Source organism: Entelurus aequoreus, linkage group LG21, assembly GCF_033978785.1.
Source record: "Entelurus aequoreus isolate RoL-2023_Sb linkage group LG21, RoL_Eaeq_v1.1, whole genome shotgun sequence".
NCBI lineage: Eukaryota > Metazoa > Chordata > Actinopteri > Syngnathiformes > Syngnathidae > Entelurus > Entelurus aequoreus.
This window is the reverse complement of record NC_084751.1, coordinates 8,163,455-8,187,356: the sequence shown is the minus strand read 5'-3', so window position 1 is coordinate 8,187,356 and position 23,902 is coordinate 8,163,455. Positions and strand designations below refer to the sequence as shown.

At 36.2% G+C, this 23,902-nt stretch overlaps 1 protein-coding gene across 5 annotated transcripts in view; it reads left to right on the top strand.

Moving 5' to 3' along the window:
- LOC133638872 (rho GTPase-activating protein 44-like) overlaps positions 1–23,902 on the top strand; it is a 62,108-nt gene that overhangs the window by 25,877 nt on the left and 12,329 nt on the right. For all 5 annotated transcript variants that reach the window (XM_062031876.1, XM_062031875.1, XM_062031879.1 and 2 more), the window contains exons 3-15: positions 3,522–3,641; positions 3,719–3,795; positions 6,048–6,159; positions 7,685–7,761; positions 7,894–8,011; positions 8,091–8,159; positions 8,229–8,310; positions 15,115–15,242; positions 17,119–17,230; positions 20,477–20,558; positions 20,652–20,732; positions 22,892–23,005; positions 23,189–23,280. In XM_062031876.1, the coding sequence (XP_061887860.1) occupies positions 3,522–3,641; positions 3,719–3,795; positions 6,048–6,159; positions 7,685–7,761; positions 7,894–8,011; positions 8,091–8,159; positions 8,229–8,310; positions 15,115–15,242; positions 17,119–17,230; positions 20,477–20,558; positions 20,652–20,732; positions 22,892–23,005; positions 23,189–23,280 (1,264 nt within the window). The remainder of the gene's footprint in view (positions 1–3,521; positions 3,642–3,718; positions 3,796–6,047; positions 6,160–7,684; positions 7,762–7,893; positions 8,012–8,090; positions 8,160–8,228; positions 8,311–15,114; positions 15,243–17,118; positions 17,231–20,476; positions 20,559–20,651; positions 20,733–22,891; positions 23,006–23,188; positions 23,281–23,902) is intronic.

Here is a 23,902-nt window from a genome sequence, read left to right as displayed (position 1 = left end):
TATTCTTTTTTGTTTTAGTTTTGACGCAGCATTCATTCGAGCTAAGCGGCTTTCCTGTTTTTGAAAAAGTTTCACGCTAAAGTTCTCAGTATAAAGTTTCAAATATTACATTGCAAGAATGGTGTTGAATGGAGACTCCATCCTCAATGGACTCGGCAGCCCAGGAACCAGAATGGGGTCGACTAGTGAGGTGCCCAAAAATGTGCATCCCGAGTTTGTACAGTGAAGCAGAGTTCCCCATAAGAAACATGAACAATAATTGGTTCCAGCCTTGCCAAAATCCTTATTTGAGCAAAGGAATGCACACTTTGAAGACACTATGAAGTATACGTGTGTGTGTATATACTGTATGTGTATATACTGTATATATATATATATCTATATATATGTGTATATTTATGTATATATGTATATGTATATATATGTATGTATATTAATACTGTATATGTATGTATGTATATACTGTATAAATATGTATGTGTGTATATATACATACAGTATGTACATATATATATGTATGTGTGTATATATACATACAGTATGTACATATATATGTGTATGTGTGTATATATACATACAGTATGTACATATATATTTGTATGTGTGTATATATACACACATACATATATATATGTATGTGTGTATATATACATACAGTATGTACATATATATGTGTATGTGTGTATATATACATACAGTATGTACATATATATATGTATGTGTGTATATATACATACAGTATGTACATATATATGTGTATGTGTGTATATATACATACAGTATGTACATATATATATGTATGTGTGTATATATACATACAGTATGTACATATATATATGTATGTGTGTATATATACATACAGTATGTACATATATATGTGTATGTGTGTATATATACATACAGTATGTACATATATATGTGTATGTGTGTATATATACATACAGTATGTACATATATATGTGTATGTGTGTATATATACATACAGTATGTACATATATATATGTATGTGTGTATATATACATACATAATCATCCGGCCTGATGATTTTAGCTTGTCCTGAAGAATTTTGGAGCTAATCCTCCTTTTATTGTCCCATTTAAAGCAGCAGTTCCATTGGCAGCAAAACAGGCCCAGAGCATAATACTACCACCACCATGCTTGACAGTAGGAATGGTGTTCCTGGGATTAAAAGCCTGGCCTTTTCTCCTCCAAACATATCGCTGGGTATTGTGGCTCCATTTTTCTTTCATCCGACCACAGAACTTTCCTCCAGAAGGTCTTATCTTAGTCCACGTGGTGTCGGATGAAACAAAAATGGAGCCACAATACCCAGCGATATGTTTGGAGGAGAAAAGGTGAGGCCTTTAATCCCCTGCTCTTAAAAAGGTAAACCACCATGTTGCCACAATAGTACAAAAACAAGTTAAAAAGTCAAATCCTTTTTACTAGAGATGTCCGATAATGCCGATATTATCGGCCGATAAATGCGTTAAAATGTAATATCGGAAATTATCGGTATCGGTTTTTTTATTATCTGTATCGTTGTTTTGTTTTGTTTTTTTAATTATTAAATCCACATAAAAAAAACAACACAAGATACACTTACAATAAGTGCACCAACCCAACAAACCTCCCTCCCCCCATTTCTTTCTGTTATCAATATTCTGCTTCCTACATTATATATCAATATATATCAATACAGTCTGCAAGGGATACAGTCCGTAAGCACACATGATTGTGCGTGCTGCTGCTCCACTAATAGTACTAACCTTTAACAGTTAATTTTACTCATTTTCATTCATTACTAGTTTCTATGTAACTGTTTTTATATTGTTTTGCTTTCTTTTTTATTCAAGAAAATGTTTTTAATTTAGTTATCTTATTTTATTATTTAAAAAAAAAAAAGTACCTTATCTTCACCATACCTGGTTGTCCAAATTAGGCATAATAATGTGTTGATTCCACGACTGCATATATCGGTTGATATCGGTATCGGTTGATATCGGTATCGGTAATTAAAGAGTTGGACAATATCGGCATATCGGATATCGGCAAAAAGCCATTATCGGACATCCCTAATTAAAACCCATCTCATCCATCCATCTTCTTCCGCTTATCCGAGGTCGGGTCGCGGGGGCAGCAGCCTAAGCAGGGAAGCCCAGACTTCCCTCTCCCCAGCCACTTCGTCCAGCTCTTCCCAATCAAAACAATAAATAGAAATCAAAATGTATCTCTCTCTCCAGCGCACATTTGTTTGTACTTACTCTTTTTGTGGAATAAATTGTTCAACTTCAGTTCTAGTCGCCTCGTTATTTAGACCGCCTTAGAACTAAAGAATCTGAGAGGACGTTCCCCTCCTAGAAGGCGGGAGTCCTAATAATTACCCGGGTTGGCGCGTGACGTCACTCCCCGTTTGCCGACTCTTAGCGCTGGGAGCCAACTTAGTCGGATTACCTCTAGCTAATGTTGCAATTTTCAATGCCAACAAAAAAATTGACCCAAAATAAGCTCCAATGTATCGGTTGATATCGGTATCGGTTGATATCGGTATTGGTAATGGGAGCCAACTTAGTCGGATTACCTCTAGCTAATGTTGCAATTTTCAATGCCAACAAAAAAATTGACCCAAAATAAGCTCCAATGTATCGGTTGATATCGGTATCGGTTGATATCGGTATTGGTAATGGGAGCCAACTTAGTCGGATTACCTCTAGCTAATGTTGCAATTTTCAATGCCAACAAAAAAATTGACCCAAAAAAAGCTCCAATGTATCGGTTGATATCGGTATCGGTTGATATCGGTATCGGTAATGGGAGCCAACTTAGTCGGATTACCTCTAGCTAATGTTGCAATTTTCAATGCCAACAAAAAAATTGACCCAAAAAAAGCTCCAATGTATCGGTTGATATCGGTATCGGTTGATATCGGTATCGGTAATGGGAGCCAACTTAGTCGGATTACCTCTAGCTAATGTTGCAATTTTCAATGCCAACAAAAAAATTGACCCAAAAAAAGCTCCAATGTATCGGTTGATATCGGTATCGGTTGATATCGGTATCGGTAATGGGAGCCAACTTAGTCGGATTACCTCTAGCTAATGTTGCAATTTTCAATGCCAACAAAAAAATTGACCCAAAAAAAGCTCCAATGTATCGGTTGATATCGGTATCGGTTGATATCGGTATCTGTAATTAAAGAGTTGGACAATATCGGATATCGGCAAAAAGCCATTATCGGACATCCCTACTTTTTACCTTCCTGTCAGTGAACAGCAGAGACAGGCGGCGAAGTAAGTGGGAATTCTTTCTCTTACGTACGTGTAAGTCCACAGCGATTCCCTACTAATTACCAGGCCGCACCCGGAGGCTTCCAGCGGCACACAAAATGAATGAGGCGTTCGTACGCATAAGTGGCTGCATGTAAAAGCTTGTGAATACAACATTTGGTAAATAGAGGGTATGTCAACTCCGCTGTAACATTCAGCGAGAAGAGACAGCTTTTATTTTGTCTCTGTTGCCAGGCTGAGAAGCGGCTGGATCTGGTCAAGCAGGTGTGTCACAGCACGCACAAGAGGCTGGCGGCGTGCCTGCAGAGCCAGCAGGGCGTGGACCTGGACAAGAAGTCGGTCAGGTCGCCGTCGGTGAGCGCGGCCACACGTGCGCACGCTCTTATTTTGGCGAGGCTTGTCGCGGTGACTCACTCGCGTGTGTTTTTCAGAAGAAGCTTCCCCTCGCCACGCTCGCACAATGCATGGTGGAGGGGGCCGCCGTGCTCGGGGACGAGTCTCTACTCGGGTGAGTACGCGCACACCACAGATCCTTTATTCAGAAACGTATCGAAATACATTTCGGTACCAAAATATTTGTATGGAGACCATCGGCGGTCACTCCCAACGAGTATGACGATCCTCCTGGTAGGGGTGTATCCCTTTATGGAGGATGCCTGTGCGTGACTTACCGTATTTCCTTGAATTGCCTCGAGTTACAGCCGGGTCAAACTCGTTTCGCAAAATAATTAGCGCATGCTTGGCACTTCCGCCGGGTCAAATATGAGTCATTAAATGACTCCCGCCTCCTGGTGGTAGAGGGCGCTAGTGATCCTTCTTGCGACTGCTGGTACTGCAGAAGAAGACAACCGGCAGCAAGAGTGCGCAGCCATTGTTTGCTTGGACTTTTACCATGGAGGATTACATATCTAAAAAAGAACAGTTTTCTAAACTGGACTTTTAATCTAAGCAGGAGGTAATACTTAAAAGGAAGATCTCCATCGAGACAGAGAGACTTTTAAAACTGAAGAAAGATAAGGAAGTATTCTATATCGATGCTTTTCTTCAAAAGGAGCTGGCATGGACTCATTTATACCCAAAGGTAAGACAATAATAACGTTTTTTTTTAATTAAATGTGCTTTTCATGATAAGGTAAGCGCCGGAGTGAGAAGAGGTTTTAAAATAATTAGCGCATGCTTGGCACTTCCGCCGGGTCAAATATGAGTCATTAAATGACTCCCGCCTCCTGGTGGTAGAGGGCGCTAGTGATCCTTCTTGCGACTGCTGGTACTGCAGAAGAAGACAACCGGCAGCAAGAGTGCGCAGCCATTGTTTGCTTGGACTTTTACCATGGAGGATTACATATCTAAAATAGAACAGTTTTCTAAACTGGACTTTTAATCTAAGCATGAGGTAATACTTAAAAGGAAGATCTCCATCGAGACAGAGAGACTTTTAAAACTGAAGAAAGATAAGGAAGTCTTCTATATCGATGCTTTTCTTCAAAAGGAGCTGGCATGGACTCATTTATACCTAAAGGTAAGACAATAATAAAACATTTTTTATTAAATGTGCTTTTCATGATAAGGTAAGCGCCGGAGTGAGAAGAGGTTTTAAAATAATTAGCGCATGCTTGGCCATCCCGCAGGCTTCTGGTAAGCGCAGGTGTGACAGGAGGTGTTAAATTAATTAGCGCCCCTGCGGCTAATCAAGGAAATACGGTAGTTTAACGTGGGGAGACTGGTGCACAGACAGTCACCACACCATCCTTGACAGAATGCGGTCAGGGTCCAGTGGCACGGAGTCCAAGACGACCGCGGACCCTTTTCTGCTGCAGCCTTCTTGCGACTGCTGGTACTGCAGAAGAAGACAACCGGCAGCAAGAGTGCGCAGCCATTGTTTGCTTGGACTTTTACCATGGAGGATTACATATCTAAAATAAAACCGTTTTCTAAACTGGACTTTTAATCTAAGCAGGAGGTAATAGTTAAAAGGAAGATCTCCATCGAGACAGAGAGACTTTTAAAACTGAAGAAAGATAAGGAAGTCTTCTATATCGATGCTTTTCTTCAAAAGGAGCTGGCATGGACTCATTTATACCTAAAGGTAAGACAATAATAACGTTTTTTTTTTATTAAATGTGCTTTTCATGATAAGGTAAGCGCCGGAGTGAGAAGAGGTTTTAAAATAATTACCGCTTGGCCATCCCGCAGGCTTCTGGTAAGCGCAGGAGTGACAGGAGGTTTTAAATTAATTAGCGCCCCTGCGGCTAATCAAGGAAATACGGTAGTTTAACGTGGGGAGACTGGTGCACAGACAGTCACCACACCATCCTTGACAGAATGCGGTCAGGGTCCAGTGGCACGGAGTCCAAGACGACCGCGGACCCTTTTCTGCTGCAGCCTTCTTCCGCCACCGCAGCCGTTGAGGTTTTCACCATATCCCTGGCTAGGGGGCAGTCAGGTACTAGGCCTTTGCCAGGGGCCACCTGGGGTAACAGTAGTAAAGGGGTTAACCTCCTCGTGCCCCAAGACCCCATAGAGGAGCCTCCACTGCCGGATGCACTTTAACGTCATGCCCAGGACACAAAGATCGAGAAAATACTCGAAGTATTGAGACCACCCTGGCACACACACACACACACACACACACACACACACACACACACACACACACACACACACACAAACACACACACACACACACACACACACACTTACTCAACGCTGCGTGGATGTTGATCAGCATCGTTTCAACGTCTGCGGTCGTCCGTCCTGCAGGAAGATGCTGAAGCTGTGCGGCGAGACCCAGGACCAACTGGCCCAGGAGCTGGTCCTGCTGGAAGTCACCGTCGAGCGGGACGTCCTGGACCCGCTCTACGACCTCGCAGAGGTAGGAGCATGTGTCAGGCTCAATCGCCGAACTGTCTATCAAACAAGACAAGAAGCAAGGAATCCAACGGAGACAGGATTTCTTTCCTGATTACATAGCTGCAGCTGCTTCTAAGGCATACTTGCCAATCCTTCCGTTTTTAGCGGGAGAATCCCGATATTTAGCGCCTCTCCCGACAAACTCCCGGTATTCAGCCGGAGCTGGAGGCCACGCCCCCTCCAGCTCAATGCGGACCTGAGACTGAGTGGGGACCGCCTGTTCTCACGTCCGCTTTCCCACAAAATAAACAGCTTGCCTGCCCAAAGACGTCATAACATCCAGGGCTTTTATAGAGTGCACAACTGCGCACACAACAAGGAGACGAAGCAGAAGTACGAGGAAATTACAGACATGGCTGCCGAAATGATATACTCATCATGAACGGAGAAGTTAAACAGGACAATACTGCCATCTAATGGATAGCCACTGGAACACTGAAATTCAAGTTTTTTTGTTTTTTTTCTGTGTAAATAAAATAAAATAAAAAATATATATATATATATAGCTAGAATTCACTGAAAGTCAAGTATTTCATATATATATATATATATATGAAATATATATGAAATACTCGAGTTGGTGAATTCTAGCTGTAAATAACCACGCCCCCCCCCCCACCTCCCGATATTGGAGGTCTCAAGGTTGGCAAGTATGTTCTAAGGGGAGGGAGGTCATAAACAGCTGCTGCGCTGGGTCATAAACAGTGCAAACAAAAAGCTGCTCGGAGCGGTGTCAGGTTTGCCCCCTCTCTACTCGTAGATTTCGGGTCCTTCCTGTGGCAGTCCAATAGATCAAAGAAACCGACACCTCCACGTCGCATCCCATTAGTTCTCAGGCTGTTCAATGAATGACAGGTGCATGAATTGAAGATGAACTATTTATCTTATACCAAAAGAGTAAGTAGAAACAATAGTAGTATCAGCTCTGGGGAGGGGGCGGAGCCATTTAAAGATCAAAGCATTCTCTAAAATGGTTATGATTTTGGTTGTTAAAGTTAAAGTAGCAATGATTGCCACACACACACTAGGTGTGGCCAAATTATTCTCTGCACTTGACCCATCACCCTCGATCGTCCCCTGGGAGGCGAGGGGAGCAGTGAGCAGCAGCGGTGGCCGCGCCCGGGAATCATTTTTGCTTGTTTTAACCCCCAATTCCAACCCTTAAAGCTGAGTGCCAAGGCTCCCGTTTTTATAGTCTTTGGTATGACTCGGCCGGGGTTTGAACTCACAACCTACCCATCTCAGGTCATGACTTGACATGGATCGAAACTGAAAGTTACCTCGGCGTGTCAATGACACCATTGAAACTAGAGTGTGAGCTGTGGTTGTGACGCAACACCTGCGTGCTTCTTGTAAAATAATCTGCATGAGAGCAGTGTGTGTGTGTGTGTGTGTGTGTGTGTGTGTGTGTGTGTGTGTGTGTGTGTGTGTGTGTGTCGCCCTCGTTCACACCTGACTACAAAAGTCCCTTTTTTCCTTTTCTTCAGGTGGAAATCCCAAACATCCAGAAACAAAGGAAACATTTAGCCAAGCTGGTCCTGGACATGGACTCTGCACGCACTCGGTCAGTGTGTGTGTGTGTGTGTGTGTGTGTGTGTGTGTGTGTGTGTGTGTGTGCGTGTGTGTGTGTGTGTGTGTGTACGTGTGTGTGTGTGTGTCGTCCATGCTAACTTCCTGTCCGCCAAAACGCCGGCAGCTACTACCAGTCCGGCAAGTCGTCGGGCCTGTCCAGCAGTCTGCAGCCGGCAGGGGCCAAGGCCGACCACCTGAGGGAGGAGATGGAGGAGGCCGCCAACCGCATGGAGATCTGTCGGGTCAGAGGTCACCCTCGCGTGCATGTGCATCTCGGACATTGTGTGTCTTGCTCCGGGCTCACTCGCTTTGCCCCCCCAGGACCAGCTGTCGGCAGACATGTACGGTTTCATGGCCAAGGAGCTGGACCACGCCAGCTACTTCCAGACGGTGAGCGCTCCGCCACGTGCACGCGCCCACGTGCACGTGCACACGCTCACGTGTCCTCTCGCCCCGCAGCTGATTGAAGTCCAGGCCGAGTACCACAGGAAGTCGCTGGAGCTGCTGCAGAACGTTCTGCCGCAGATTAAAGCTCACCAGGGTGAGGAGCGCGCACACATTTGTCTTTTTCTCCGCCTTCTTGAGACCTGCGAAAAATGCCCGCCTCTTTAGGTCCACCCTTTGTAGATATATAAATATTTGTATTTACAACATTAATAATATATACACTACCGTTCCAAAGTTTGGGGTCACCCAAACAATTTAGTGCAGGGGTCGGCAACCCGCGGCTCTAGAGCCGCATGCGGCTCTTTAGCACCGCCCTAGTGGCTCTCTGGAGATTTTTCAAAAATGTATGAAGAATGGAAAAAGATGAGGGGAAAAAAATCAATTTTATGTTTCAGTATGGTTTCTGTAGGAGGACAAACATGACACAAACCTCCCTAAATGTTATAAATCACACTGTTTATATTAAACATGCTTCACTGATTCGAGTATTTGGCGAGCGCCGTTTTGTCCTACTAATTTTGGCGGTCCTTGAACTCACCGTAGTTTGTTTACATGTATAACTTTCTCCGACTTTCTAGGACGTGTTTTATGCCACTTCTTTTTCTGTCTCATTTTGTCCACCACACTTTTAACGTTGTGCATGAGTGCACAAAGGTGAGTTTTGTTGATGTTATTGACTTGTGTGGAGTGCTAATCAGACATATTTGGTCACTGCATGACTGCAAGCTAATCGATGCTAACATGCTATTTAGGCTAGCGATATGTACACTAATATTGCATCATTATGCCTCATTTGTAGCTATATTTGAGGTCATTTAGTTTCCTTTAAGTCCTCTTAATTAAATTTATATCTCATGACACGTGTAATATGGCTTTTAATTTTTTGCGGCTCTAGACAGATTTGTTTTTGTATTTTTGGTCCAATATGGCTCTTTCAACATTTTGGGTTGCCGACCCCTGATTTAGTGGAATAGCCTTCATTTCTAAGAACAAGAATAGACTGTCGAGTTTCAGGTGAAAGTTCTCTTTTTCTGGCCATTTTGAGCGTTTAATTGACCCCACAAATGTGATGCTCCAGAAACTCAATCTGCTCTACGGAAGGTCAGTTTTGTAGCTTCTGTAACGAGCTAAACTGTTTTCAGATGTGTGAACATGATTGCACAAGGGTTTTCTAATCATCAATTAGCCTTCTGAGCCAATGAGCAAACACATTGTGCCATTAGAACACTGGAGTGATAGTTGCTGGAAATGGGCCTCTATACACCTATGTAGATATTGCACCAAAAACCCGACATTTGCAGCTAGAATAGTCATTTACCACATTAGCAATGTATAGAGCAGACCTGGGCATTCTGCGGCCCTTTGTGCGTCCCTGTCCGGCCCGCGTGAGGCCAATTATAAATTACAAAATAAATTTAAAAAAGTATCTATGTCGAGTGTGCAATACAACGGTGCTGCTTTTGTTTTGAAAATCGTTATTTGTATTACTTCCGTGTGGACGTGTGCGTGTGCGTGAAAGTGAACAGCTGCAATCACAAATTACAAAATAAAGTTGAAAAAACATCTATGTCGTGCGCGCAATACAACTGTGCTGCTTTTATTTTGAAAAGTGTTATTTATGGGCGTGTGTCCGTGTGTAACCTGCGAGTGAAGGTGCACATGCAGCGACAAGTGATGCACGGTTTACACCCGAGACGCTAAAAAGAGAAAAGCTGATGAGGAATGGCGTGTTTCCAACAAGACATGGACTGCCAAGCAACGTTCCCTCTAAGGTGCGCGCCTGCGCAATTGCGCACTGCTCAAGCGTCCGCTGCGCGCAGCAAATATATGCCGCGCACCAAATCAAATCCCATCTGAATTCTAAACAAAATAAACATATTTATTCTATGTAATTTTGCAATGCAACTTTGAGTGACAGTGACAACAAGCGGCCCTAACGGTGTTCGTCAACACCGTTCAATTGAACACCGTTCAATTATTGTAACGTCTATCGAGATGCTTCGAGGACAGGAATTATATCGATCACTTTATTGAGCAAAACTGTTTATATTCGGACATAACCACACCAAACACATGAGTAAAACACTTCTATCTGGAAAAACTAGTCATTTTCTGCCGTACAAACCAGGCCAAAACCAACTTGTCATCTGTCACCAACACTAAACCACTGGTGCGTTTATGGCCACACAAAAAGTCGGACAACTCAAAGTTACACTATGACTCCTCAGTCATACGTGTGCTTATTTTACTGTCATTTATTATTAATGTTAATTTATTTATATTAGTCATGGAATGCTGTTACACACACTATGTTGAAGTATTACTATTATTATTAGTTATTATTATTACTATTATTTATCTTACGGTATATATAAAAAAAAATATTGAGCAAAATTTAATAGAAATATTGTGGATGTGGCCCTCCAGCAGTGCTCGGGTTGCTCATGCGGCCCCCGGTAAAAATGAATTGCCCACCCCTGGTATAGAGTGTATTTCTGTAAAGTTAAGACTACTTTAAAGTTGTCTTCATTGAAAAGTACAGTGTTTTTCCTTCAAAAATAAGGACATTTCAATGTGAACCCAAACTCTTTGAACGGTAGTGTACATGCTATGCAAATGTAAAAAAAGCTTGTTGTGAGAAATTTCACACGAAAAAGGTCACAATTTCACAAGAAGAACTTGTAATTTTGGCAGTATTATAACAAAAGTCGTCATTTTACTCAACACAAGTCATCATTTTTAGAGATGTCCGATAATATCGGTCTGCCGACATTATCGGCCGATAAATGCGTTAAAATGTAATATCGGAAATTATCGGTATTGTTTTTTTATTATCAGTATCGGGGTTTTTTTTTTGGTTTTTTTTGTTTTTGTTTGTGAAGTGAAGTGAATTATATTTATATAGCGCTTTTCTCTAGTGACTCAAAGCGCTTTACATAGTGAAAACCCAATATCTAAGTTACATTCAAACCAGTGTGGGTGGCACTGGGAGCAGGTGGGTAAAGTGTCTTGCCCAAGGACACAACGGCAGTGACTAGGATGGCGGAAGTGGGGATCGAACCTGCAACCCTCAGGTTGATGGCACGGCCACTCTACCAACCGAGCTATATTATTAAATCCACATAAAAAACACAAGATACACTTACAATTAGTGCACCAACCCAAAAAACCTCCCTCCCCCATTTACACTCATTCACACAAAAGGGTTGTTTCTTTCTGTTATTAATATTCTGCTTCCTACATTATATATCAATATATATCAATACAGTCTGCAAGGGATACAGTCCGTAAGCACACATGATTGTGCGTGCTGCTGCTCCACTAATAGTACTAACCTTTAACAGTTAATTTTACAAATTTTCATTAATTACTAATTTCTATGTAACTGTTTTTATATTGTTTTACTTTCTTTTTTATTCAAGAAAATGTTTTTAATTTATTTATCTTATTTGATTTGATTCATTTATCTTCACCATACCTGGTTGTCCAAATTAGGCATAATAATGTGTTAATTCCACGACTGCATATATCGGTTGATATCGGTATCGGTTGATATCGGTATCGGTAATTAAAGAGTTGGACAATATCGGCATATCGGATATCGGCAAAAAGTCATTATCGGACATCCCTAATAATTTTACAAGAAAAATTGAACATTTGAGCAATATTCTGATAATAGTTGGAATTTTACTCCATAACAGTCGCAATTTTACAAGAAAAGCTTAAAATTTGGGCAATTTTATGAAAAAAAGTCGTAATTTTGCTCAAAAGTCACAATTTCCATAAGAAAACTTTACAATTTTGGCAATATTATAATAATAATCAGAATTTTTACTTGGCGAAATTATGAGAAAAGTCATAATTTGACTCAAAAAAGGCCACTATATAACAACAAAAATGTAATTTTAAAAGTCAGAATTGTATATGACAAATGTCACCATTTTGCATTTAAAAAGGAATACATTTACATAAAAAAGTAATACATTTACATTAAAAAGTATACATTTACATTAAAAAGTACTCATTTTACGAGATAATATTGCAAATTTACAGAAACAGAAAGAAAATGAGAAATTGTTCCCAATTTTATAAGAAAAAAGTTGACACATTGTCAAAAAAAGACTGCTTTTAGTTCATTATTATTATTTTATTATGGAATAATAATAATCAGAATTTTTACTTGGTGAAATTATGAGAAAAGTCATAATTTGACTCAAAAAAGGCCACTATATAGCAACAAAAATTTAATTTTAAAAGTCGGACTTGTATATGACAAATGTCACCATTTTACATTTAAAAAGGAATACATTTACATAAAAAAGTAATACATTTACATTAAAAAGTATACATTTACATAAAAAAGTACAAATTTTACGAGATAATATTGCAAATTTACAGAAACAGAAAGAAAATGAGAAATTGTTCCCAATTTTATAAGAAAAAAGTTGACACATTGTGAAAAAAAGACTGCTTTTAGTTCATTATTATTATTATTTAATTTTTTTTGGAATTGGTTATTATTCTTCATTATTTACTTTGTTATTACAGTATGTCTCTATATACATATATATATATATATATATATATACATATATATATATATATATATATATATATATATATATATATATATATATGTATATATATATATTAGGGATGTCCGATAATATCGGCCTGCCGATATTATCGGCCGATAAATGCGTTAAAATGTAATATCGGAAATTAGCGGTATCGGTTTTTTATTATCGGTATCAATTTTTATTTTTTATTTTTATTTTTTTAATTAAATCAACATAAAAAACACAAGATACACTTACAATTAATGCACCAACCCAAAAAACCTCCCTCCTCATTCACACAAAAGGGTTGTTTCTTTCTGTTATTAATATTCTGCTTCCTACATTATATATCATTATATATCAATACAGTCTGCAAGGGATACAGTCCGTAAGCACACATGATTGTGCGTGCTGCTGCTCCACTAATAGTACTAACCTTTAACAGTTAATTTTACTCATTTTCATTCATTACTAGTTTCTATGTAACTGTTTTTATATTGTTGTACTTTCTTTTTTATTCAAGAAAATGTTTTTAATTTATTTATCTTATTTTATTTTATTCATTTTTTTAAAAAGTACCTTATCTTCACCATACCTGGTTGTCCAAATTAGGCATAATAATGTGTTAATTCCACGACTGTATATATCGGTTGATATCGGTACCGGTTGATATCGGTATCGGTAATTAAAGAGTTGGACAATATCGGCATATCGGCAAAAAGTCATTATCGGACATCCCTAATAATTTTACAAGAAAAATTGAACATTTGAGCAATATTCTGATAATAGTTGGAATTTTACTCCATAACAGTCGCATTTTACAAGAAAAGCTTAAAATTTGGGCAATTTTATGAAAAAAAGTCGTAATTTTACTTGACAAAAGTCACAATTTCCATAAGAAAACTTTACAATTTTGGCAATATTATAATAATAATCAGAATTTTTACTTGGCGAAATAATGAGAAAAGTCATAATTTGACTCAAAAAATGTCACTATATAACAACAAAAATGTAATTTTAAAAGTCGGACTTGTATATGACAAATGTCACCATTTTGCATTTAAAAAGGAATACATTTACATAAAAAAGTAATACATTTGTCAGTTTGTTGGTGACGAACCCCAAGATGCAGAGACGGCAGGCATTGAACAGGAAAAAAAGATTTAATTAAACACTATAGCAAAAAACAAACAAAAGGGTACAAACAAAAGGCGCGCACAAGGCGGAGAACAAACTAGGCTATGAACTAAAATAGCACAAAGGCTAACTGTGGACAAGAAACAAAAACACTTACTGTGACACGAAGGAACTATGACTAGAGCGGAGTGAACAAAAGTAGACAGAGCTACAACGAAGTGTAGTGACATGGACAGGAAGACACTACAATAATCCAGCAGTGACTGGAGGGCAGGGCAGGTATAAATAGCAGCTGGCTGATTGGCACCAGGTGTGGCCCGGTGCCAATCAGCCACAGCTGAGGGGACAGCACTCAGAGAGACAAACGGGAAATAACCAAAATAAGAGCGCTGACAGGACATGACAGAGGAAAAACCAAAACATAACTAAACTGTCAGGGACAAGCCTGACAACATTTACATTAAAAAGTATACATTTACATAAAAAAGTAATACATTTACATTAAAAAGTATACATTTACATAAAAAAGTACTAATTTTACGAGATAATATTGCAACATTACAGAAACAGAAAGAAAATGAGAAGTTGTTCCCAATTTTAAAAGAAAAAAGTTGACACATTGTGACACTGCTTTTAGTTCATTATTATTATTATTATTTGGGAATTGGTTATTATTCTTCATTATTTACTTTGTTATTACAGTATGTCTCTATATATATATATATATATATATATATATATATATATATATATATATATATATATATATATATATATATATATATATATATATATAATTGTATTATTTTATATTTATTTATTTTTATTTTATTTATTTATTTTTATTTTTTTATTTTTTATTAATTGTGGCCAAAGGGGGCACATTTTAATTTCTTACACACACTTGTTATTTCATATGTTGACCAGAGGGGGAGCACTTTTAAAAGTAACAATGATAAAACTCCCTCCTCATGTTGATGGACGTCACCACCAATGAGACATTCAATATTAGATGCAATGTTATTGATTGATGTCATCACTTGTTCACACCTCCTCATATGGAAGATACTTTTCCTTCTTTATGTCTCAAGAAGGGGAGAAATTTGCATCTAACTTTGTGTGTGTGTGTGTGTGTGTGTGTGTGTGTGTGTGTGTGTGTGTGTGTGTGTGTGTGTGTGTGTGTGTGTGTGTGTGTGTGTCAGAGTCGTGGGCAGAGAAGCCGTGCTACGGGAAGCCATTGGAGGAGCACTTAGAGCTCAGCGGGAGAGATATTGCTTTTCCCATCGAGGCTTGTGTCACCATGCTGCTGGAGTGTGGCATGCAGGAGGAGGTCAGCGCACGCACACACACACACACACACACACACACACACGCACGCACGCACGCACGCACGCACGCACGCACGCACGCACGCACGCACGCACGCACGCACGCACACACACACACACACACACACACACACACACACTCAAAGTCTCCCTGAGTCCATGGAATTATTCCTTGAAGTTTTAAACATTAACAAAAAAAAAATATTTTGGGGAAATAAATGTATCCTGGGGTGTCCAAACTACGACCAAATGAAGAGTCTGGTGGTCGTACACGAGTCATGACCCTCGGGACACATTTATTTTACCTAAATCTTTTTTTTTTTATCATGACTTTATGAGTTCAATAAAGCATGGCACCATGCTTTTAAATGAACTTTAATTACCAGGTGGTTCCTGAATGCATCATGCTTTTAAATTAGCTTTGATGACCAGGTGGTTCCTGAATGCACCATGCTTTTAAATGAACTTTAATTACCAGGTGGTTCCTGAATGCATCATGCTTTTAAATTAGCTTTGATTACCAGGTGGTTCCTGAATGCACCATGCTTTTAAATGAACTTTAATTACCAGGTGGTTCCTGAATGCACCATGCTTTTAAATTAGCTTTGATTACCAGGTGGTTCCTGAATGCACCATGCTTTTAAATTTACTTTAATTACCAGGTGGTTCCTGAATGCACCATGCTTTCAAATTAACTTTAACTACCAGGTGGTTCCTGAATGCACCATGCTTTTAAATTAGCTTTGATTACCAGGTGGTTCCTGAATGCACCATGCTTTCAAATTATATATATATATATATATATATATATATATATATATATGTATATATATATATATATATATATATATATATATATATATATATATACAGTATATACATACATACACATATATATGTATGTGTGTGTATATATATATGTATATATATATATATATAGGTGTGTGTGTGGGTGTGTGTGTGTGTGTTTATATATGTATATATACTGTATATATGTATGTATGTGTGTGTATATATATATATACGTATATATATTTATATATATATATATATATATATGTATGTATGTATATCTGTATATATATATATATATATGTATGTATATCTGTATATATATCTTTTTTTTAATATATATATATATATATATGTATATATATATATGTATGTATGTATATTTGTATGTATATATATATATATATATATATATATATATATATATATATATATATATATATATATATATATATATATATATATATATATATATATATGTATATGTATATATATATGTATTTTTAAGAAGATGTTTTTAGGCCATCTTAATGCAACCAGAGGAACTTTTCTAACATGTTTTGAAAAAGTTGTATTATAAAAATTATACCAAATAATGCTTGGGGAGAGTCTGTTTGAATTGAGAACTGATTCTGAATCGAATCGTCAGCCTCGCAATCGGATCAAAAGATTATGTGCCTAAAATCCACAGCCCTAATGAGTTGTGTTAAGAAGCAGTTACAGCGCCCCCTACTGTGTAGAGGCAGGATACATTTACAGGTTATAATGTGTTTGTGAGCCACATGTATTTGTGATGCTGATGGGAAGCACAAAGCACATCTTTTTAGCTGTTCTTTTACACACAAATGTTGTTGTTTTTTACCACTTTAGTGCAATCATTTCACTAAAGTATCCAATATATTGTCCTTTTTTAAAGAAACATTGATTACAGAATGTCATAGAATTGAGTAGTGCTGGTACAACTTTTCCAGCACATAGTAGTGCGTGCTATGGTTGGCGTGACTGTAACGGCGTGTGACGGGTGTGGGTGTGTGACGGGTGTGGGTGTGGGTGTGTGACGTGTGACCGCTCATTTTGTCCTGTCAGGGTCTGTTCCGAGTGGCGCCCTCAGCCTCCAAGCTCAAGAAGCTGAAGGCGTCTCTGGACTGCGGCGTGTTGGACGTCCAGGAGTACTCGGCCGACCCGCACGCCATCGCAGGTGAGACCGTCTGTTGCCACGACAACCGGTGAGTTCCTCGTTCACAGACGTTGTCCCGCACTGCCAGCCTGAGAACATCTACTGCAGGGGTCAGCAACCTTTTTGAAAGCAAGAGCTACTTCTTGGGTAGTGATTAATGCGAAGGGCTACCAGTTTGATACACACTTCAATAAATTGCCAGAAATAGCTAATTTGCTCAATTGACCTTTAACTCTATGTTATTATTAATAATTAATGATATTTACACTTAATTGAACGGTTTAAAAGAGGAGAAAACACGAAAAAAAGGACAATTAAATTTTGAAACATAGTTTATCTTCAATTTCGACTCTTTAAAATTCAAAATTCAACCGAAAAAAAGAAGAGAAAAACTAGCTAATTCGAATCTTTTTTTAAAAATTAAAAAAAGAATTTATGGATCATCATCAGTAATTTTTCCTGATTAAGATTAATTTTAGAATTTTGATGACATGTTTTAAATAGGTTAAAATCCAATCTGCACTTTGTTAGAATATATAACAAATTGGACCAAGCTATATTTCTAACAAAGACAAATCATTATTTTTTCTAGATTTTCCAGAACAAAAATTTTAAAAGAAATTCAAAAGACTGAAATAAGATTTAAATTTGATTCTACAGATTTTGTAGATTTGCCAGAATAATTTTTTTGAATTTTAATCATAATAAGTTTGAAGAAATATTTCACAAATATTCTTCGTCGAAAAAACAGAAGCTAAAATGAAGAATTAAATTAAAATGTATTTATTATTCTTTACAATAAAAAAAAATGAATTTACTTGAACATTGATTTAAATTGTCAGGAAAGAAGAGGAAGGAATCTAAAAGGTAAAAAGGTATATGTGTTTAAAAATCCTAAAATCATTTTTAAGGTTGTATTTTTTCTCTAAAATTGTCTTTCTGAAAGTTATAAGAAGCAAAGTAAAAAAATTAATGAATTTATTTAAACAAGTGAAGACCAAGTCTTTAAAATATTTTCTTGGATTTTCAAATTCTATTTGAGTTTTGTCTCTCTTAGAATTAAAAATGTCGGGCAAAGCGAGACCAGCTTGCTAGTAAATAAATACAATTTAAAAAATAGAGGCAGCTCACTGGTAAGTGCTGCTACTTAAACTATTTTTAGAACAGGCCAGCGGGCTACTCATCTGGTCCTTACGGGCTACCTGGTGGCCGCGGGCACCGCGTTGGTGACCCCTGATCTACTGGCTATATGGCAAGCGCGCCCAGGAGAATGATTCCAGAACAGGAGAGCCAAAAGGGTCATTAAATATGGAGTCAGTCTCTCTCTCTCTAATAATCCCAAATGAACGTGGCTCAGCTCTGACGGCAAAACTCATTTGTGAGCTTATGTGTGGGGGGGAAGGGGGAGGGGCGCCTGCATCCGCCATCAGCTTCAACATGAAACTGATGAAGCAATACACACAATCTGTAGACACTAACCCCTCGTCATCGCATCTACTCCGTCAAATAATTGTCCAATAATTGCCTTAAATATTTTCACAGTTGAAGTATGTTTTTTGTAGCATTATTAGAGTCTTTTAGACATGAAATATAACAGCCATATTGTCACCTTTACACTCAATATGTGCTGTTTTTTGTAGCATTATTAGTCTTTTAGACATGAAATATAACAGCCATATTGTCACCTTTACACTCAATGTGTGCTGTTTTTTGTAGCATTATTAGAGTCTTTTAGACATGAAATATAACAGCCATATTGTCACCTTTACACTCAACATGTGCTGTAGTGTAGATTATTGTAGGGACGAAAACTGTATAGAAGTGTTTTATACCGGCCATAATTGACCTGTGGAGAATAAAAACAAATATATGAAATGTAGAAAAAATTATTTGAAATGTAACTTTTAGCAATTTTTGAAAATTATGAATATAGAAAAATATTAAATAATTTATTTAATTAAATATGTATATATATATATATATATATATATATATATATATATATATATATATATATATATATATATATATATACATATATATATATATATATATATATACATATATATATATATATATAGTATGTATGTATGTATATATATATATAGTATGTATATACTGTATATATACTGTACAAATATATTCTGTATATATGTATATATATATTCTGTACATATGTGTATATATATATATACTGTAAATATGTATATATATTCTGTAAATATGTATATATATACTGCATATATGTGTAAATATACTGTATGTATGTATGCACTACTATGTTTACCTCATACAGCGTATGTGTGTATATATATATATGTATGTATGTATGTATTACAATGTTTACTTCATACAGTGTATGTGTATATATATGTATGTATGTATGTATGTATGTACTACTATGTTTACTTCATACAGTGTATGTGTGTATATATATATGTATGTATGTATGTACTATTATGTTTACTTCATACAGCGTATGTGTATATGTATGTATGTATGTATGTACTACTATGTTTACTTCATACAGTGTATGTGTGTATATATGTATGTATGTATGTATTTACTACTATGTTTACTTCATACAGTGTATGTGTGTATATATGTATGTATGTATGTATATATGTACTACTATGTTTACTTCATACAGTGTATGTGTGTATATATATATATGTGTATGTATGTATGTACTACTATGTTTACTTCATACAGTGTATGTGTGTATATATATATGTATATATGTATGTACTATTATGTTTACTTCATACAGCGTATGTGTATATATATATGTATGTATGTATGTACTACTATGTTTACTTCATACAGTGTATGTGTGTATATATATATGTATGTATGTATGTACTATTATGTTTACTTCATACAGCGTATGTGTATATGTATGTATGTATGTATGTATGTATGTACTACTATGTTTACTTCATACAGTGTATGTGTGTATATATGTATGTATGTATGTATGTACTATTATGTTTACTTCATACAGCGTATGTGTGTATATATGTATGTATGTATGTATGTACTATTATGTTTACTTCATACAGCGTATGTGTATATGTATGTATGTATGTATGTATGTATGTACTACTATGTTTACTTCATACAGTGTATGTGTGTATATATGTATGTATGTATGTATGTACTATTATGTTTACTTCATACAGCGTATGTGTATATATGTATGTATGTATGTATGTACTACTATGTTTTCTTCATACAGTGTATATATGTATGTATGTATGTATGTAGGAGCCTTGAAGTCTTACCTGCGGGAGCTTCCTGAGCCACTGATGACCTTTGAACTGTACAACGACTGGATCCAGGCCTCCAAGTAAGTGGCCTTCCCTTCACGCTGACTCTCAGGCCCCAGGAGGAAGGTGTGAATAGTTTCCCACATGTTGCACACCCTCCTGTCTCCATGCAGTGTTGGCGACCAAGACAAGAGGCTGCAGGCTCTCCGCAGCGCTTGTGACAAACTCCCGGCAGCCAACAACAACAACTTCAAGTGAGTCTTGGTCTTCTTTTGGTCCTCTTTCAGCCATCGCTTGCCGACCTGGGCGCTAAGCTGCGGTGCTAAGCTACGTCACGATGCAATGAAGCGTCTTCATAAAGCACACATGTCCTAACTTCTGTACTGGAAGACAAACATCTGGTCAGGGATGTAACGAGCATCGTCACTAGTGGGCTGGAAACTAGGACAAGATGTGTGGGACAGCATGACATGATTACTTAGTGTGGGATTTCATGTAGAATATTTTCATTATATCAATCAATCAATGTTTACTTATATAGCCCTAAATCACAAGTGTCTCAAAGGGCTGCAAAAGCCACAACGACATCCTCGGTTCAGATCCCACATCAGGGCAAGGAAAAACTCAACCCAGTTTGTATTTATTATTTAGCAATTCAATTATTATATAATTAGTTCATTCATTTCATTCATTTTTTATTTATCTCCTTGATTGATGTGCATCTTTGATAGACAATTATACCACAATTATTCAGTTATACGGTGACACACCAATGCCTGAGAAGGAGCAGGATGAAGAAAAATCTTATATTTTCCCGCCCCCTTCAACATAATACGGAGTCTTACTTAATGATGTATAAACCAACAATTACATCCAAATATAACGAAAACACACAAAAAAACACAAGTGCAAAACTTCATGAAGTACAAACCAGTTCCATGTTTTAATAAATTATTATAGTTCCATGTTTTAATAAATTATTTCATGATTTAATTAATAATGTATTTGTGATGTATTTAATTATTTCATGATGTAAGGATTTAAATAAATGTTTCAAGAATTATTTCATTTTTTCCTAATGTGATTATTTAATTATTTATTTCACAATTTAATTATTTCATGATATGAGGATTTAATCAATTATTTCACTGTTTCATGATTTAATTATTTACTTCACGATTTAATTATTTCATGATATAAGGATTTAATCAATTATTTCCCGATTTAATTATTTCATTTATTTATTCATTTCATGATTTATTTGATTATTTAATCAGGTATTTCATTATACAACAAATTATTTCACAATTCTTTATTTAATGATTTAATGATTTATTTCATGATTTAACTAATTGTTTCACCATTTTTGATTGAATGATTTATTTATTTCATGATTTATGTAATGAGGTAACTAATTATTTTATATTTTTTTAATTTCATGATTTAATAATTTATTCCACATTTTTAATTATTTCATGATTTAATTATTTTAAAAAAAAATTTAATTGGATGGTTTAAGGATTTATTTCATGATTCATTCATTTCAAAGTTTAATTATTTCATGATTTATTTCATGAGTTAACTAATTATTTAAAAATATATATATTTCATGATTTAATTATTTATTTCACGTTTTTTAATTATTTCATGATTTAATTGTTTTACGATTTTTTAATTTGATAATTTAATCATTTATTCAACAATTGATTAAATTATTTATTTCATGATTTAACTAATTATTTCACATTTTTATTTCATGATTTAATTATTTATTTCACAATTTATTAAATTATTTATTTTATAATTTAACTAATTATTTCACTTTTTTTCATGATTGAATTATTTCACAATTGTTTTAATTATAATAAAATCAAACATGAAATGATTAATTAAAACATGAAATTATTAATTCAATTGTGAAATAAATAATTCAATAGTTATTTGACATATAAGAGATAGATAGCTAGAGAGTTCAGGAGAGTTCCCTCAGGAACATTTAAAATTATATACTTATTCATCATATATAAATATAATTTTATTTCAATTTTAATTAATTAATGACACATCTAAGAAATTGTTTAAAGCAGTTTTGTCACCAAGTACCGCCTCAGAAAAAACTTTAATGACCAACTTTAAAGTAGAGTAGCGTAGTAGGCCTAAATATTCATTAAAAACATGGCAGAGTTGTTGTTGTTTTCACAAGTATATGTAATATTTGTGGGCACTGTAACATTACACACAGTTTGAACAGTAACACTGTGTAATATTTCATGAAGTAATTATTACCAGAGTTTGAGAATGACTGGCACTGGTTTGAAGAAGAATGAAAGATTAGATTTATAAAGCACTTTTCTACACACTCCGAGTGCTTTGTGTCCGTATTCAACATCTTCTTCCTGTTTCCTGTTTGCAGGTACCTGATCAAGTTCCTGTCCAAGCTGAGCGAGTACCAGGACGTGAACAAGATGACTCCCGGGAACATCGCCATCGTGCTCGGACCCAACCTGCTGTGGACGCACAGCGAGGGGTAAGATGGCGGCTGGCCGTGGTGCTGATGAGAGCCTCCAGGCCGCCATTTTGTTTGTGTGTTGCTGATGAATGTGAGCGGAACTTCAGTCTGCTTGCTGAAGTCTCCTCTTCCTCCTCCTCCTCCTCCTCGTCTTCCTCCTCTTCCTCTTCCTCTTCCTCCTCCTCCTCCTGTCCGCCGCAGCAACATCACGGAGATGATGACCGCTGTGTCGCTGCAGATCGTGGGCATCATCGAGCCCGTCATCCAGCACGCCGACTGGTTCTTCCCTGGAGGTGAGCAGGACCAGGAGGACAAGTACCCTTGTGATTTAGGGCTATATAAATAAACATTGATTGATTGATTGATTGATACCCCCCCTCCCCCATTTATTTCATGATTTATTTGATTATTTAGTCAATTATTCATGGTATAACTAATTATTTCACAATTCTTTATTTAATGATTAAATGATTTATTTCATGATTTATTTGATTATTTAGTCAATTATTTCATGGTATAACTAATTATTTCACAATTCTTTATTTCACGATTTAACAAATTATTTCACCATTTTTGATTTAATGATTTATTTATTTCATGATTTATTTAACGAGGTAACTAATTATTTCATAATTTAACTAATTATTTTATACTTTTTTTATTTCATGATTTAATGATTTATTTCTTGATTGAATTATTTATTTCCAATTTTACTTATTTCATGATTTATCAAATTATTTTGAAAATGTATTTCATTTATTTAACTTTTTTTTTATTTCATGAGTCAATTATTTCACAATTTTTTTAATTTGATGATTTAATGATTTATTTAATGATTTATTTATTTCAAAGTTTAATTATTTAATTATTTATTTCATGATTTAACAAACTATTTTTAATTTTTCGATTACATGA